Source organism: Paroedura picta, chromosome 2 (genome assembly GCF_049243985.1).
Source record: "Paroedura picta isolate Pp20150507F chromosome 2, Ppicta_v3.0, whole genome shotgun sequence".
Taxonomy (NCBI): Eukaryota; Metazoa; Chordata; class Lepidosauria; order Squamata; family Gekkonidae; genus Paroedura; species Paroedura picta.
The window spans coordinates 43,162,139-43,178,681 of record NC_135370.1 but is presented as its reverse complement, the minus strand read 5'-3'; the positions used below and the strand labels follow the sequence as shown (position 1 = coordinate 43,178,681).

Below are 16,543 nucleotides of genomic sequence, written 5' to 3'. Positions count from 1 at the left end.
CCGGCATGCCGGCAGTCTTCAAGCAAAGGTTAGATACACACTTTTCTTAGATGCTTTGGGCTGATCCTGCGTTGAGCAGGGGGTTGGACTAGATGGCCTGTATGGCCCCTTCCAACTCTATGATTCTAAGTTCCGGACCTGTGACGCGATAGACAGTTGTGTCCCTGACAGGAGGGATAAATGCGCTGCCTGGTCCGATCCTGTCCTGCCCAGCCCAGCCACAGGACCTCCATCTTGGAGGGGCTGAGTCTTAGGCAGCTCTGCTCAAGCCATCCAGTCACGGCTTCCAAACATCTGGCAAATTGTTCCGGGGGGAGATCCGAGTGGCTGTCCATAAGGAGATACTGGGCTGTCCATAAGGAGATCATCAGCATACTGATGGCACACCAGCCCATATTTCCGCACCAGCTGGGCCAGAGGGCACACAAAGATGTTAAAACGAGTGGGAGATCCCTTTAAATGCCTCGGAGCCTGAATATCTTCTGAATCCCAATACTGCTTCTGATTCTGAGTACTCAGGCTTGCCAAGCTCTAAAATAATTATACTGAAATAAAATTTCAAACTCTTGTAATTCATTTTATTGGGAGAAAGGTACTTAACTAATATAACTTGAACTCAATGCAAACCTAACTGAATTGGCAACTCTGAGACTCTTACGGTGTATGCCGCTGCAAAAGGAGTCAGGGGACACAGACTTCTTGTACTAATTGGGGTTTGATTTGCTATCAGTTAATAAGCCCTACTTAGCAAGTGGCATTGTTCAGCCACCGAGATGACAACATGGGGGGAAAGGCCTCTACTTTGGAAGATGGTTAAGAAAAGCAAGTAGCAGTGGAGGGGGGGGGGCATACACAGAACTCTGGATTTATTAGCTAAAACTGGTAAACTATTCAGAGTATTTTGCACAAACTACAGGCTACAAACCATCTATGCAGTGATGTCTAAGTGCTGTAAATGCCGCCAGGCATTTGGTTGAGGTCGACCCAAACCATCGCCTCCAAATGGCCCCCAAGCCCCTCCTCCTCCTACGACTGCTATCAATCTACCTAACCCACTGGGTCCCAGTAGGAGTTGAGCTGAGGCTCTATTACAGTTCCATCATTCTCTAATGTTGTTGTTGTTATCATGTTATAATGTTATTGCTGTTATCACATGTTGTTACCGTATGTTATCTGTATCTTTTTCCTGTTTCCTGTAAATCGCCCCGAGCCTCCAGGGAGGGTGGTATATAAATATAAATAAATAAATAAATAATAACAAAAATAAATAAATGTGGGACTAGATGGCATTCTTGTCTGATCTTCTTAGGTACCTGACAGGGAATCACCTGTGTTTCTCTCAGAGGCCACATTGCTTTTATCTTACCTTTGCCATCTGTGCTTGAACTCCACTGGCCTTCAGAGCAGATACTGCTTTCTGAGCAGCTGCCGGACTGTCAAAGTCTACAAAACCATAACCTGAAATTCAAAACAGTACTTATTGACTGGCAAAACAAGAATAGCTGACATTCATTTCCTACGATATCCCAAAGTTTCACTGATGGTCTACAATATGGACACATTCAATTGTATATATCCTGCAAAAATAGGTTGCGAAAACAATTAATTAATCTAGAGAAGTGAGTAAGTTTAGTTGAGTGGGGGAAGTCAGCTTGGCTTTCCTTCCTTTTAAAGTCAATTCACTCAAATAATCTTAAGAATTTTACTCTACTCACCTATGACGTTCGCATGAATAGTTATAGTTATGGAAAGGATGATAAATGAACCAATTCCCTTCACTTGTTTAAAAAAGGCGTGTACCATCTCTCCAGAGTCTTGCTCAAGACAACTCTCACAATGAAAGATAAACTCATAACAAACAAACATAGCCATTCAAAACCAGCCAATAAAATCCAGAAGCAGAGGCAGGCACACAAAACGTTTAATGTGAAGCAAACCTCACAAACGTGTGGCTCATTCGTTCCTGCTGGAGTCCCTTATTAAAGCTGGTGGTGGAAAGTGCTATCAAATTGTAGCTGACTCATGGTGATCCCATATGGCTTTCAAGGCAAGCGATGCTCAGAGTTGGCTCTGCGTAATAACCCTGGCCTTCCATGGTGATCTCCCATCTAGGGCCAACCCTACTTAGCTTCCAAGATGTGATGAGATCAGACAGCCTAGGGCAGGGGTAGTTAAACTGCGGCCCTCCAGATGTCCACGGACTACAATTCCCATGAAGCCCTGCCAGCGAACGCTGGGAATTGTAGTCCATGGGCATCTGGAGGGCCACAGTTTGACTACCCCTGGCCTAGGGCATCTGAGACAGAACTATTAAAGCTACAAGAATATTTCTGACTGGCCTATCTCATCCTATTGGCTGCAGAGGAGAGGACACGCAGTAATGGGTTTAAACTTCAAGTACAACCATATAGGCTAGATATCAGGAAAAAATTTTTCACAGTCAGAGTAGCTCAGCAGTGGAATAGGCTGCCTAAGGAGGTGGTGAGCTCCCCCTCACTGGCAGTCTTCAAGCAAAGGTTGGATACACACTTTTTTTGGATGCTTTAGGATGCTTTGGGCTGATCCTGCGTTGAGCAGGGGGTTGGACTAGATGGCCTGTAGGGCCCCTTCCAACTCTATGATTCTATGATTCTATCCTTTACTAGGTCCCAAAACTATTTTGCTTTAGCTTGTGTGAAGTCCAACTCAGCAATGCCCATGAAAAACTCCTGTGTGTTTTTAACATTAGAGAACCTGTGACTTCAAAACAGTAATTTATTATATATTCACAAGATTAATATCTCGCCTTTCTGCCCAGTCAGGTTGACCAAGGCGGCTAACAATTAAAACAGAAGAGAAAGATGAAGGGTCATTAAGGGAACACGAGACAAAACAGAAAAGTCTTCACCTGGTGATGGAAGACAGCGGCAGAATGAGACGAGATAAATATCCCTGAAGATGGAGTTCTATATTTCGGCCTCTTAGGACAGTAGACCTTCTTGGCTGTGGTGCCAAAGTCATGGAAATCTGTCCCCAAGGATACTCATCAAGACTTTTTTTTGTCTGTGTTAAGTACCATATTGTTTAAAAGGTGTTTTAATACCTGCTTGGATTTGGTTGTTTAGTACAGCAATGGACATTTTTTCAAGGCATAGTAGCCTACAAAAATTTCCCATTCATTGCCATGAAGGCTGCAGGCCTTTATCCATATTCATATATTCATATAAGATAAATGGAAATTGATCAATCATACGGGTAATGGTTATCCTGATATACAGTATGGCAGTGGTCCCCAACCTTTATTAGGCTGGGGACCGGCAGGGCATCGGGCCGCGCCCGCAGGGCCCGCGGCCACGCCCACGCTTCGGGCCGCGCCCGGCCGCGCCCGCGGGCCGCACCCGCGGATCGGGCCGCGCCCGCGAGCCGCGCCCGGCCGCGCCCGTGGGCCGCACCCGCGGATCGGGCCGCGCCCGCGAGCCGCGCCCGGCCGCGCCCGTGGGCCGTACCCGCGGATCGGGCCGCGCCCGCGAGCCGCGCCCGGCCACGCCCGTTGATCGGGCCGCACCTGCGGGCCGCGCGGGCGCGGCCGGCCCTCCCCGCAGTAAGTAGCTTCCCGGGTTTTTTACTGCGGGGGTTTTTTACTGCGGGGGGGGGGCGGGGAGAGGGAGCCGCGGCCCGGCGCCTTGGCCTTTGCGGCCCGGCGCCGGGCCGCGGCCCGCAGGTTGGGGACCACTGCAGTATGGCATCACCACAACTGGTGATCCACTTATCGAGAGGGGTCTATTTTTGCCAAGGGGCTCTTCTGTATTCCTGACATCATAATTCACCTTAACTAATTGAGCTGTCTGCACAGCTAGATAGTATTCTCACAGTTCAGGTGAACATGTATATATTTTCAAGATCAATACACATGTTGTTTTTAAGATGTCCTTGTTGAAGTTCTGAATTTTGCTCTCCCTTGGTAAGTGTTCTTGAAATGGTTTGTGCAAAGCACCTCGAACAAATAGAAAAGGTGGCACCAAAATGTTTAAAACAAACTAACAGTCGAATTTAATGAGAATCTGGTCATCATCACTTCCACTGCAATGACAAAATGGGCTTGGAAGTAAACAAACACCAAACAAAAATAAATTACTTTGCAACCTGTTTTTTGTCCTTGATTACGGATAGTGGTGAGGGCGCTTTAGCCCTTAGACCGGGGGTCGTCAAACTGCGGCCCTCCAGATGTCCATGGACAAATGCTGGCAGGGGCTCATGGGCATCATTCGCTGGCAGGGGCTCATGAGAACTGTAGTCCATGGACATCTGGAGGGCTGCAGTTTGACTACCCCTGCCTTAGACCATCCTCTCCTCCGTCCAGAAACGTGATCGGGGCTGTGTACCCAAATGCTATTGGCAACCTATCGGCTAGCCTACAATACAGCAATCTTACTTTTCACATTAAAATGAAGTAGAATGTCATGTTGTTCTAGCAAGTGTAACAAACAGTTCCAGGACAGTTTCATAAGAAACTTGAGAACTTTTAGCCTTTTCACTCAAGCATGGAGCATTCAGGAGTGATTGGGCACATTAAAAGGGAAAATAAAATTGAATCCAAATTTGTCGTGATGGTATGCAGATGACACTGTAGCATATAGCATTTATTTATCATATAGCATGCATGAAATACAGCCAGGTAATCCTCAGATTGTCCGGCTGCGAGGCAAGAGATGTTTGGAGGTGGTTTGCCATTGCCTGCCCGCACATTATGACCCTGATATTCCTTAGAGGCCGCTCTTCCAGGTGCTAGAGTTGGGATAACCCTGCTTAGCTTCCAAGATCAGATGGGGCTGGGCTTTCCTGGCCTATCCAGGTCAGGAGAACACAGTAATAAAAGTATGTTGATTAGACAAGGCTTTCTGGTTAAAATTTTTATAACTTGGAACTTGTTGCAAAGCAAGCGATGTCCTTTAAAACAGATGACAAATTTCTTCTGTACTAGAGTGATTCTTCTGAAAGCAACATTTATGTAAAATATCCTTATAGATGGAAAGATGCAAATATTGGCATTCTAATGAACAAGACTAAAAGAATATGGAGGATAATTAGGGGGAAAGCCCAAAATAGGGATAACACCCAGATTTTAATTTAACAAATTTCTTTCTATAACCACATATACATCCTCTCTTCTGCTAATTAATATATTTAAATATTATGTATAATTCTAACATGACACAGTGGGAAAAAATATAACATTAAAACAACATTGCCTTTAAGATTAAATCTGTCTTTATATGTCTGGGAAACATTCTGGACTTCTTACCACCAACCTTTGAATAAAATATTTGTATTTAATTAATGATGAGCTTTAACTTTCCTTGTTCCTTTGCCCCCCCCCCCTTTTTAAGGGGCTGACTTTACTTAGAAATTCTCCTCCCATTTTGGAAAGAAAGGTTGAAACCCGATATACTACTGTTTGTCATTATGTTTCTACCCACTACTCATTTTGTTGGGAAGTGATCTAATCATAATTAGACTGAATGTTGAAGGTCACTGAACTAAATTAATGTATCCAGCATATCAGAAAGAAGTTTATTATTTTTTCTAACTATAATTATGTCAGGGAAAATGAACCCCTTTCCCCTTGTTCTATTATACTCAAGAAAAGAAAAGAAACAGAACACAAACACAATTAGGGGATTGGAACATGCAATTAAGAACTGATTAACACTAGTCCATTCTAATTAATAAAGCCAATTTACACAATATGTAATCTTTTCAGATACTTAGTGCAGTCAAATGGTCTTTTGTAAAGAGTTCTCTTCTTGGCAGGCAAAGGAAGAAAAAAAAACCATTTTCAAACTCCCTTTTCTTCTTTGAAGTAGAGGCTAAATGCCAGCCACCATCGGGCATGTTAAATTTGACTGAAGTTATCTGAATTTTTGGCACTCAGCTTTAGGGTTGGATACATGCCAACTCTAACAGGGACAAATATTCCACTCTAATTCAAGAACCAATTTTATATTTAAAGAGAAATTAAAATTTAACTTTAAAACTGTATTTGTAAATATTTACTAAAATATTTGAATAGTTAAAGCAATTAACTATGAACATACCTTTGCATTTGTTTGTTGTTTTATCCAAAATAGCTTTCGTCGATACAATTTTCCCATATCTAAAATATTTTTTTAAAAAGAAGAAAGATGTTTATTAAGCAGACCTTAATAACTGACCACCATCTTTCCCAGAACCAAACTCTGGCCCCAACTATAATTCATCTGTTCTTTTTATATTATTATTATTCACATGCAAAACCCACAAAATAGATGTACTAACAGTCTGCAGTCAGCAGCTACTTTTAAAAACTTCCAGGCTCTGCCACAAACAGTAGCTCTAGGCAAGTGGCATGTTGCAAAAATAATTTAAATTTCCCCCCAAAAGATACAGCAACACAGCTGATAATCATAAATAGCATTGCAGGAGAGGGGACAAAAAAAGGGTTAATAGCCCAAATCGTTTTTCTTTATTTCTAGACATCTCATTCCATTAATAAAAATATATAAACCCATGTTGAGAATTCTGAATATTAGCAGTAACAAGATTAATTTAGATTTAAATATTCTTGTATACCCCGCTTTTCTCTCCAGTGTGGAAACAAAATAGTTTACAACACCATCACCCTTTCCTCATTGGAGGCTTCGCGCCAGGCTGCAGGCTGGAGTTTGAGCCGGGGGAGGTTGCCCTGCCTTTTCCTGCTCCCGCATGGGGGAGGGAGCACTTGGTGCAGCGCACCTCGTCCAGCCTGGATTTGTGCTTCTGCACAGGAGCTGAGTAGCAAAGTTCCCAGTGCGGAAACAGTCCCTGACAGGTAAGTCATACTACCTGGCCAAAAGCCACACATCAGGTTTCTATGGCAGGGTTGTGGTCTCAGTATCCCAGATCTCTGTACAAAATTTTTTTCACAACTATGCCATTCCAGCTCTCAATTTACTTCCTCACCTGTTCTAAGATATCATACATTTATTTATCAATATTATACTGGCAATAGTGCCCACTTTTAGTTTTCATGACACTATTATTTTCACACTATACAAAGAATTAAAAAAAACAAGAAGGCAGGTTGTTGATATGGGAAGAGCAGAGTCAGACTACATCCCACACCTAAGAGACAGCCTCTCTCTTCCACTCTTCAGTCTATAATAAAAGAATAAAAGGCTAAGATTCCTGCAAGTATGTATAAATGTATAAATGCCACCAGTATACTCTTCTAGTACACAGGTACTAGAGGAAGAAGCAACTAAACTCCCCTACAGCAATGAAAACAAATAGAAGAGCTGATCATTTGTGAAGCCGTCTCAAAGCAGCTTACAACGGACTTCCCTTCCTCTCCCCACAACAGACACCCTGTGAGGTAGGTGGGGCTGAGAGGGCTCTGAGCGAACTGTGACTGGTCCATGATAACTCGGGGGTTGCATGTGGAGGAGGAGTGGGGAATCAAACCCGGTTCTCCACTTTAGAGGCTGGACACCAACCTGGCTCCTTTTCAGACCCTTCCTGATTATAGAGGCAGCAGCTACTTTGATCTCTAGTCCTTAAAAGTGAAGAGGACCTTTCTTTACTGGCCACCTTGATCTTTTCCCTAGTTGATTATGTAGTTGAGTAGGAGAAGGTAGGTAAGCAGGAGGGAATATTGGAACCATTCTGGAGCACTGTTAGGTCCCTTAAGTCAGTGGTTCCCAACCTTTTTGAGGCTGGGGACCGGCGGGGCAACTGTCCGCCTGCGCACGCCGCGCATGTGCGGCCCCGCCCGCACATTGCGCATGCACGGACAAAATCGTGCATGCGCGAAAGTGCCACGCATGCACAATTTCGGCAGCGCATGCCACATGTGCGCATGAGCGGGCCGGCCGCGCATGCACAATGCGCGGCCCTGATTTCCTCTCCCCCACCTCCCGCGGCCTAGGAAGTTTTTTACTGCGGGGGGGGGCGGGGAGAGGGAGCCGCAGCCCAGTGCCAAGGCCTTCCCAGCCCGGCACCGGGCCGCGGGTTGGGGACCACTGCCTTAAGTCCTTCTCTTTATAAACAATTTTCTAGAAATATGATGATGATGTTATCCGTTAGTCGTGTCCGACCCTCGGTGATTCTATAGGAAAGTTTTCTCCATTTGTCTCTATCATAATGACCACTTCTTTCAGTTGGTTCATGGTCATCCCTGTATCGGCTTTGATCGTGTCGAGCCAGCGGATCCTTTGGCAACCACGTTTCCTTCTGCCGCTGACCATGCCGAGCATTAATGATTTTTCTAACGAGTCTGATCGCGTGATGTGTCCAAAGTGAGCTTTAGCCGTAACATCTTCCCTTCTAATGACATAGTTGGTTTGCTCCTCTCTAAAACTATCTTGTTGGTAACTATACTTATTGAAAGGCAGCTCAAGAAAGAGAAAGCAACTCTACTAGTTCTTCATAGAATCATAGAATCATAGAGTTGGAAGGGGCCATACAGGCCATCTAGTCCAACCCCCTGCTCAACGCAGGATTAGCCCTAAGCATCTTAAAGCATCCAAGAAAAGTGTGTATCTAACCTTTGCTTGGAGACTGCCAGTGAGGGGAGCGCACCACCTCTTCTTAAGGCGGTTTGTTTGTAAGGCTTTTTTCTGAGATGTCTCAGCATACCTAACCTGTTCCAAATGTTCCAAAATGTTTTATGTTAAACCGCCCAGAGGAATATGTAAGGGCAGCATAAAAATCTAAACAAACAAACAAACAAACAAACAAATCACCTGAGGTATCTTTTTAGTAGTGGATAGCAAACGTCCAAATTGCCAACACTTAGCTCACACCTAAATACAGATGCATTCCGGAGTTTGGTTCAGGAAATATATCTGACCAAGTTAGGCCAGCATGTCAGCAATTTGGAGGTTGCCGTTTTGAAGCCAGTAATGGAACAAGATATCCAGTAGTAAGCAGTGTAGGAAACAGGAAGCAGCAGCTGCTTCCCCTGCAAAAAAGGAGGAGGATAGAGTGCTTCAGGCCCTTAAGAGTGGTTGTGTTTCTAGCATTACTCTTACTTCTCATTAGATAGTTATTACCATTAACCTACACAATGCTTTACAGAGTAGCATGGGGTGGAGAGAGAATGTAAGGAGACCCTATATCTAGGATACTAGGATCAGGAACTGCAACTGAAAATAAATTAATGGGCGGGAAGAGGAGAAGGGAGAAGCATAAATGAAAAGAAAGAAATGTACATAAATGCAGTTGCATGTCCTTGTCCTTGATAGAGACACGATACCGTTTATGGAACAAAAGTCCATTCTTCGTAACCGTTTCTCACCCCTGCTGCTGCAAATATCATCCCTTCACTAACAATTAATACGATTATAAGTAGGAACAGCTTTCTTGCTGTTCATGCACATTCTATCAATAGTTCTGCATCCTATACTGGGAGGGGGAAGAGGAAGGGAAGCCTCTTACACAAGGATATTTTTCCTTCCGCCTAATTGATCCACTGCAACAGCAGCACAGACCCTTTCCTGCAATCTGCAACTTCTGCTTTTCAAGCCGGCAACCCTTTCGAGTAACCTCACTCAAAGCATTTTACCTGAAATTAGATCCTTTAATAATTATAGTGGCCTGGAATGCGTTTATCGCACTCAAGAAATACAAGTTGAACCAGTCTGTCTTGATGGGAAAATTTATGAATGGGAAGAGTCCCGATTAATAACCCTGTTCTAGTCCTTTCACAACGAGAGAGCTCATTGCAAGCCAAGAACAATTGGTGTATGCCCAAAATAACCCAGCACAAGTGAAATATCCAGCTGGTAATGCGCTCGATGTGGCCAGAGCATTACTGGTTGTTTTACCAGGTCACATGTTTATTTCACCCTTCTTCAAGGTGACACACATGCTCACAAGAAGAAGAAGAAGAGTTGGTTCTTATATGCTGCTTTTCTCTTCCTGAAGGAGGCTCAAAGCGGCTTACAGTCGCCTTCCCTTTCCTCTCCCCACAACAGACACCCTGTGAAGTGGGTGAGGCTGGGGGAGCCCTGATATCACTGCTCGGTTAGAACAGCTTTATCAGCACCCTGGCAAGCTCAAGGTCACCCAGCTGGCTGCATGTGGGGGAGTGCAGAATCGAACCCAGCATGCCAGATCAGAAGTCTGCACTCCTAACCACTACACCAAACTGGCTCTCCTAACCACTACACCAAACTACAAACTTGTGATGTATGGACAGGGTTCTGCTGTACATGTTCTCACCAACTGAAGTGCTTTGTATTAGAATGTATGGCAGAGCCTTTTCAGTGCAGGCAGCAACATGGTGAAAAATTCCCTCGACAGGGAAATGCATATGGTATCTTCAGTGGAGGGCATCAAGGGTCAGCTAAAGACAATACTGTTCTAGATGGCATTGATCTGTGATTTTAGTGACACATTTTGTCAGCTTTTCAGATTTGCATGTTGCTCAACTGGCCTGAATGGTAACTTCAATTAACTTTCCCTAGCTTCACCGACAGAATTACATGCTATTGTTATGTTTATGTTTTTTTTCTTCTGCTTTATTATGTATGGGTTTTACTAGAGAGTTATTGCATACTGCTGGATTTAAAAAAGAAACATTTTTAGTTGTCTTGGAACTTTGCCAGATAGCGATGTACCAATATTTAAGTAGCATAAAGTCCAGAGAGTTTGATTGCTTAGTAGGGAATTTAACTGGGGCATCAAACCGAACTTTGCGCTACACTTTGTTCTCAATCAGTATAAAATGCAAATAGTTGTAAGGACCAATGAATAAATTCAGGCAGCTGTCACTTCTTCGCAATCACTTGTAAATGCTGAAATGGGAGGGAAACTGCCTTTGAGTCTGCTGAAAATATAATAATTTGGAAGTTTAGAATTCTTCCATGAGCTTTTTCACATGCACAGTAATCAATTTATGTTAGTAGCTATTCTGGCAAGGTGGAAGGGAGAACTTAAATCTCATTCTCTTTCAAGAATGTGAGGGACCATTCACAAACTTAAAGATGTGGAAGGAAAGGTGTGGTTAAGTTATGATAAAAGAGATATATGGCATTGGTTGAAATGAAGCCAAACAGTGACAAAAAAGGAAGGGAGTGAGCTTCAAAGGGCTTTAAGAAGTATGTTGCCTTTAAGAGATACAAAACAACAACAACAATCAAGTAGCTTATTCCGTGTAAATGCATAAATCACAAAGAATCCTGAACAGGGGCTGAACAGAGCACAATGAAAGTGAACCAATGAAAAAGATGATTGTCTGTTTTTTTTTTAATAATTTATTTGCAGTCTTCACCGAAGCCCTGTTTGCTAACAACCGCTTTCAAAATATTTTCCTCAGTGGCAAAGACCCTAGTAGAACCTGGAGTAAATTTCAAACAGTAAAAGCAAATTTCCGAAAGGTGGAGTCACAGAAAATACCTACAAACCATTAGCTGCACTTTTCCAAAATTCTGCTCCCAAGGGGGGCCTGCTTTCAGTATGATAAAAAGTATGGGGTAGTCAAACTGCAGCCCTCCAGATATCCATGGACTACAATTCCCATGAGCCTCTGCCATGGACATCTGGAGGGCCGCAGTTTGGCTACCCCTGACTTAGCAGAAGCACTAGATCTTCCCCTATGCACAGGTGTCATTCTAATACTAGTACCAAATCATGCCTTACTAGCATCAATTCGTCATTATATACATTTCTACAGATGAAAAAGCCACACAATTTAAAAAGAAGCAACAGACTGGCTTGCGACTCTAAAGAACATAATTTTACTCCTAAGTAGCGTGTGCGTGTCCATGTTTAAAGTGCGACCAAGTCCCAGTCCCAGCTGTGACACCAGCAAGAGGCTTCCAAGGCAAGAACGCTATTATGCAAAATCTTTTTCTATCCTGGAAACCAATTCTCTAGTTACACAGTTACTAGTACACTACCACTTTGATTGTTCCACTGTTAGGAACGTGATGATCCTAATATTTTGGCCCCCAGCTATAAAGCTCTTCTTTTTTGTCACTAACACCCTCTATGTTCCTCAGTTAGAAAACTTTTCTCTGTTTTTACTGGATTCATGTGACAAGTAAGTCACTGTCTACCACAGTGTTCTTAAATGGAGATAATGGGGATTGAACCTACAGGCTTTGACATGCCATCCTACCACTGAGCCACAGAGATGGAACTGTTCCAAACCCACTCACCGCTCTGGAAAGAAGATGAAGGCTTTATAAGGCAGGATATTTTATTTTAGAAAAGCCACAATATTCTTTACTGACACGTTTGGCTGCTAAGACTCAGAATTCAGAGTTTTACATAACAGACCTCTAAAACATTTGCCACTGCACCCAGAATCTCCTTTCACTTTGAGCTCCAAATATTTTAGCTTCATACTTCCAGCATCATGGACTGTACCCTTCCAATTTAAGAAACACCCATTCCACTATCTCATGCTTTACAGATGTAATGGTACTTTGTCTCACCAGATTCATCTGGGAATGATGAGCATGATCACATGACATGAGGAGGAAGGCCATGAATGGGACAGCGACAGACAGCTAGGAGAAGATTTTCTAAGTGTCTCTTTGCCCCCTCTCTGGAGTTGCTACCTGCCTTGATCTGGGAAAAATTAGAATTCCAGCATGATACTTCTTCCATTTATTCTGCAGGTATAAGTGCAGAAAAGATACATGCGTTGGGAAAATACCAGTCTCTAGAACGAAAGTCCTACTGAATTGGTCTCTTTTAGAGCAGGGGTAGTCAACCTGTGGTCCTCCAGATGTCCATGGACTGCAATTCCCATGAGCCCCTGCCAGCAAAGGTTGACTCAGCCTTCCATCCTTCCAAGGTCGGTAAAATGAGTACCCAGCTTGCTGGGGGGTAAATGGCAATGACTGGGGAAGGCACTGGCAAACCACCTGGTATTGAGTCTGCCATGAAAATGCTCGAGGCCATCACCCCAAAGGTCAGACATGACCCGGTGCTTGCACAAGGGATACCTTTACCTTTTACCTTTAGTATGCCACAGAGAATTCATACAACTTTTATTAAATTTTCTGGACTTTTGCATATTATCATTTTTAAACTGTTTTAACTACACATAAAATCCCCACATGTGCAATCAGCTAAATAAAAAGATCTACCCATAGATATAATTTCACACAAAACTATCATTCAGAATTACTATCCTTTGCTGTGTTCATGCTATACTATATTGATGTATATGAAACATGCACATTTTTCACACAGAAGGAAAAATGTCTCCAAATTGTAAATTTCTTTCAAAGAGGGCAGGGTAGGAGACAACAACAGCTACCCAACAATTTTGTTTTAGGAAACAAAGGCTGTACAACAGGAAGGGGGGGGGTCAGCTTTAGAAATCAGGAAATGTTTGTTTCCTCTGTTTGTAGAGATTGAGTATCAGTCTGTGCACTTCATGAAGGAAGCCATGCCCCTTGAGTTGCTATTTTTGTTCATGAATAAACTCATTTCAATATGGGAAATATGTTTTGGTATGCAAAGGAGAAAAATAGGTAATTGGCAGAATAATCCTTACACAGTATCTAGGACATTTTGAATCAACACATGAAAATGAATTTCCTAAATGTGCCAATTAGATATCTCAAGATCAGACATAGGAATTAAATGAATTATTATAGGAAAGAAAATTCCTGTGTAAACACTTTCAAACAAACAGAAAAGAATTGCTAGCAATATGCATCATTTTACAAATATATATTTTCAAAACAATTATTTTAGGAATATTTTAGTCTATGAAAATAAAAATTCAATGTATGGATACAATGTCTAATTCTGTTCTTTACACCTAGCAAGTTTTCATTTCCAAATACTGTACTCAGAACTAGAGAGAAATTATTCATTTCTTCTAGCTATAGAAGCACAGCTAAAGAGGCAAAATCCAGGTTAGAAAAACCATGGCATGTGTTCGGGATAATTAACTTCTTAATGATCAGTACTTGCTCGCAAGATAATGAGAGAACCACAGGACTGCAAACAAGTTGTCCAAGGCAATCATAGCAAAATTGACGGCCATGGCAAGATATGGTCAAGGTTTATAATGCTTTCTAACTACTGAAACGAGTGGATTAGTCTAACTTTGAGAGAGTTGCAGGGAAATAACACAACCATCCCGAAACACAACCAAGCCCTTGGAAATGGAAAAGAAGAACCAAGCCATATAAATATATTCCCCAGGAAGAAAAAACTGGGTTGCAAAGAGTGAAAGAGCTGGAAGGGAACCCAAGTGGTCTAACTACCTTACCAGGAAGTGAGATATCTTGGAGTTTCCTGCTTTAAGTTTCAGATCAAGATTGGCCACTGATTAGGGACAAGAAGCACAGCCCCAAATTTCCTAGGCAATACTGGGAGAATTCCTGTGATGTAAGTAGGCAGCTCTGCATGGGAAACTTGGCAAAACCAGGCTATATTCCCTCCTTACCTTCTCCCCCCCTTCAGGCCATGCTGTGAGCAAATAATCTCACTAAGTCATCACCTTTGAGTTTGTTTGGCCTCCCGAGCATGTGGTATGAGTGAAAGAAATATTACCTGAACTCATGGTTGTTTGGGGAAGCCTCAGTCTTGCATTCAGGGGGGAAAGCCCCCCAATGCCCCTCTCTTCCCTAGGAACGGTATAAGAAAATAGTGCTCCTCTTAGCAAGTGGGCATATATTTTAATAATTTGTTTTAGAAGAAGAAGAGTTGGTTCTTATATGCTGCTTTTCCCTACCCAAAGGAGGCTCAAAGCGGCTTACAATCACCTTCCTATTCCTCCCCCCACAACAGACACCCTTGTGAGGTAGGTGAGGCTGAGAGAGCCCTGATATCACTGCCTGGTCAGAACAGTTTTATCAGTGCTGTGGCCAGCCCAAGGTCGCCCAGCTGGTTGCATGTGGGGGGGTGCAGAATCGAACCTGGCATGCCAGATTAGAAGTCCGCACTCCTAACCACTACACCAAACTGGCTCTGTCTGGCTAGGTATCCGCATATTAGCACCAATGGTAATAGGTTACTTAATAGGTTAAGTAAGAGAAAACATTAGTTAATAGCTGTTCAATATCAGTAAAAGAACAATAAAATTTTCTTTAGAATTTAGAAATTTTACCAGTCACCTTGTAATATTGCACAAATCTTTTCTAAAATGATCAAAATAACACTTTTCCATATCTTACAACAGAAGAAATGGATAGAAGGAGACCAATAACCTACCCAGCTGTTAACACATATTCTGCATTAGAAAATTCCACATCAAGACCTTCGGTTCACTATAAAAATTGCAACCAGCATGTTCTGAACAATTTATGACTAAATCTATTGAAATCAACGAATTTAGACTCAAATAACTCTGACTAGGACAGTGCTGCTAATTTCCAATCGAATGCCATCTCCAAAAGCCCAGCCCCCATTTCTAAATGCAGAAGCCATGCTGCATTAGTTCACAGAGGAGTAATGAAACAGTAAAATACATAAATCTTGCTGCAATGGGTGGAGAGATCAAGGATTTTGCTAACAACACAATTCTATGAGTTCAAATGCTGGACAAACTAAAACAAGTCTGAGGAAGAGTGCTTGCACTCGAAAGCTCACGCCTTAAATAAATCTTTGTTGGTCTTAAAGGTGCTACTGGACTCTGGTTTTATTATAAAACAAGTATAGCGTACACTGCAAAGATTCTCAATACATCGAGCTAAGTATAAGTCCGTATGGTGTTGTGATCAGTGGTGGATTAGGATCTGGGAGAGCCAGGTTTCAATCTGTGCTCTGCCATGCAAATTTGCTGGGTGACCTTTGGCCTCTCACACACAATTACCCCATCCTACCTCAGAGGGTTGGTGTCAGGATAAAATGTAGGAGGAGAATTATGTAAACTACTTGAGGTCCCTTGCTGAGGAGAAAGGTAAACAAAGGAAGTAAATAAATAAATTGAGAACCTGATATGCAGGTATCCTGAGTTGGATACTATTCAGATAGAGCTTGGGTGTGTATAATTTCATATTGCAACTGCTTTCTCCTACTTTTATACATTTGCATATTTCAAAGAATAGAAGGCTGGAAGCTGGTGTGGAATGGGGTAGTTTTCCAGTGTTCAGTCTTAGTTGGGTGATCATGCAGCCAAGGACTTCCAGTGAATTTTGGCAGGATACTAAGACAGTGTACAGACTCACACTCAACATACGCACTGTGGATCCTGTGTCAAAAACGTGCCCAAAGCCACACAATCTTACTGCTACATACCAGCTGCCCCCTTCTGTTCATTAAGATAAACCGATAAGAGGTAGGTACTTTAATTATCCCGGTGCTGTGCAAGTTATTTGATTTATTTAAATGTGAATTGACCTTTCAGATAGATGTTCATTATTAGGTTCCAAAGATGACTGTGAAAAAAAAGGGGGGGGGGGAAATCAAAGCATTAGTAGCATGTAATTGTATTTCATAACTGCATCATGCTTTGCAGAATGATTCAGGTTACATATAAAAAGATGCTTACTGGAAATTTATGATAAATGCATTTAAGCCATTCTCCCCCACAAACAATTAGTATAAGCCTATGGATTGTTGCATCTAAGACAGC

General features: G+C 42.5%; 1 protein-coding gene across 7 annotated transcripts in view; it reads right to left on the bottom strand.

The window, feature by feature from the left end:
• RBMS1 (RNA binding motif single stranded interacting protein 1) overlaps positions 1 to 16,543 on the bottom strand; it is a 186,808-nt gene that overhangs the window by 44,231 nt on the left and 126,034 nt on the right. For all 7 annotated transcript variants that reach the window (XM_077319928.1, XM_077319930.1, XM_077319929.1 and 4 more), the window contains exons 3-4: positions 6,075 to 6,133; positions 1,367 to 1,458 (exon numbers count right to left, since the gene is read on the bottom strand). In XM_077319928.1, the coding sequence (XP_077176043.1) occupies positions 1,367 to 1,458; positions 6,075 to 6,133 (151 nt within the window). The remainder of the gene's footprint in view (positions 1 to 1,366; positions 1,459 to 6,074; positions 6,134 to 16,543) is intronic.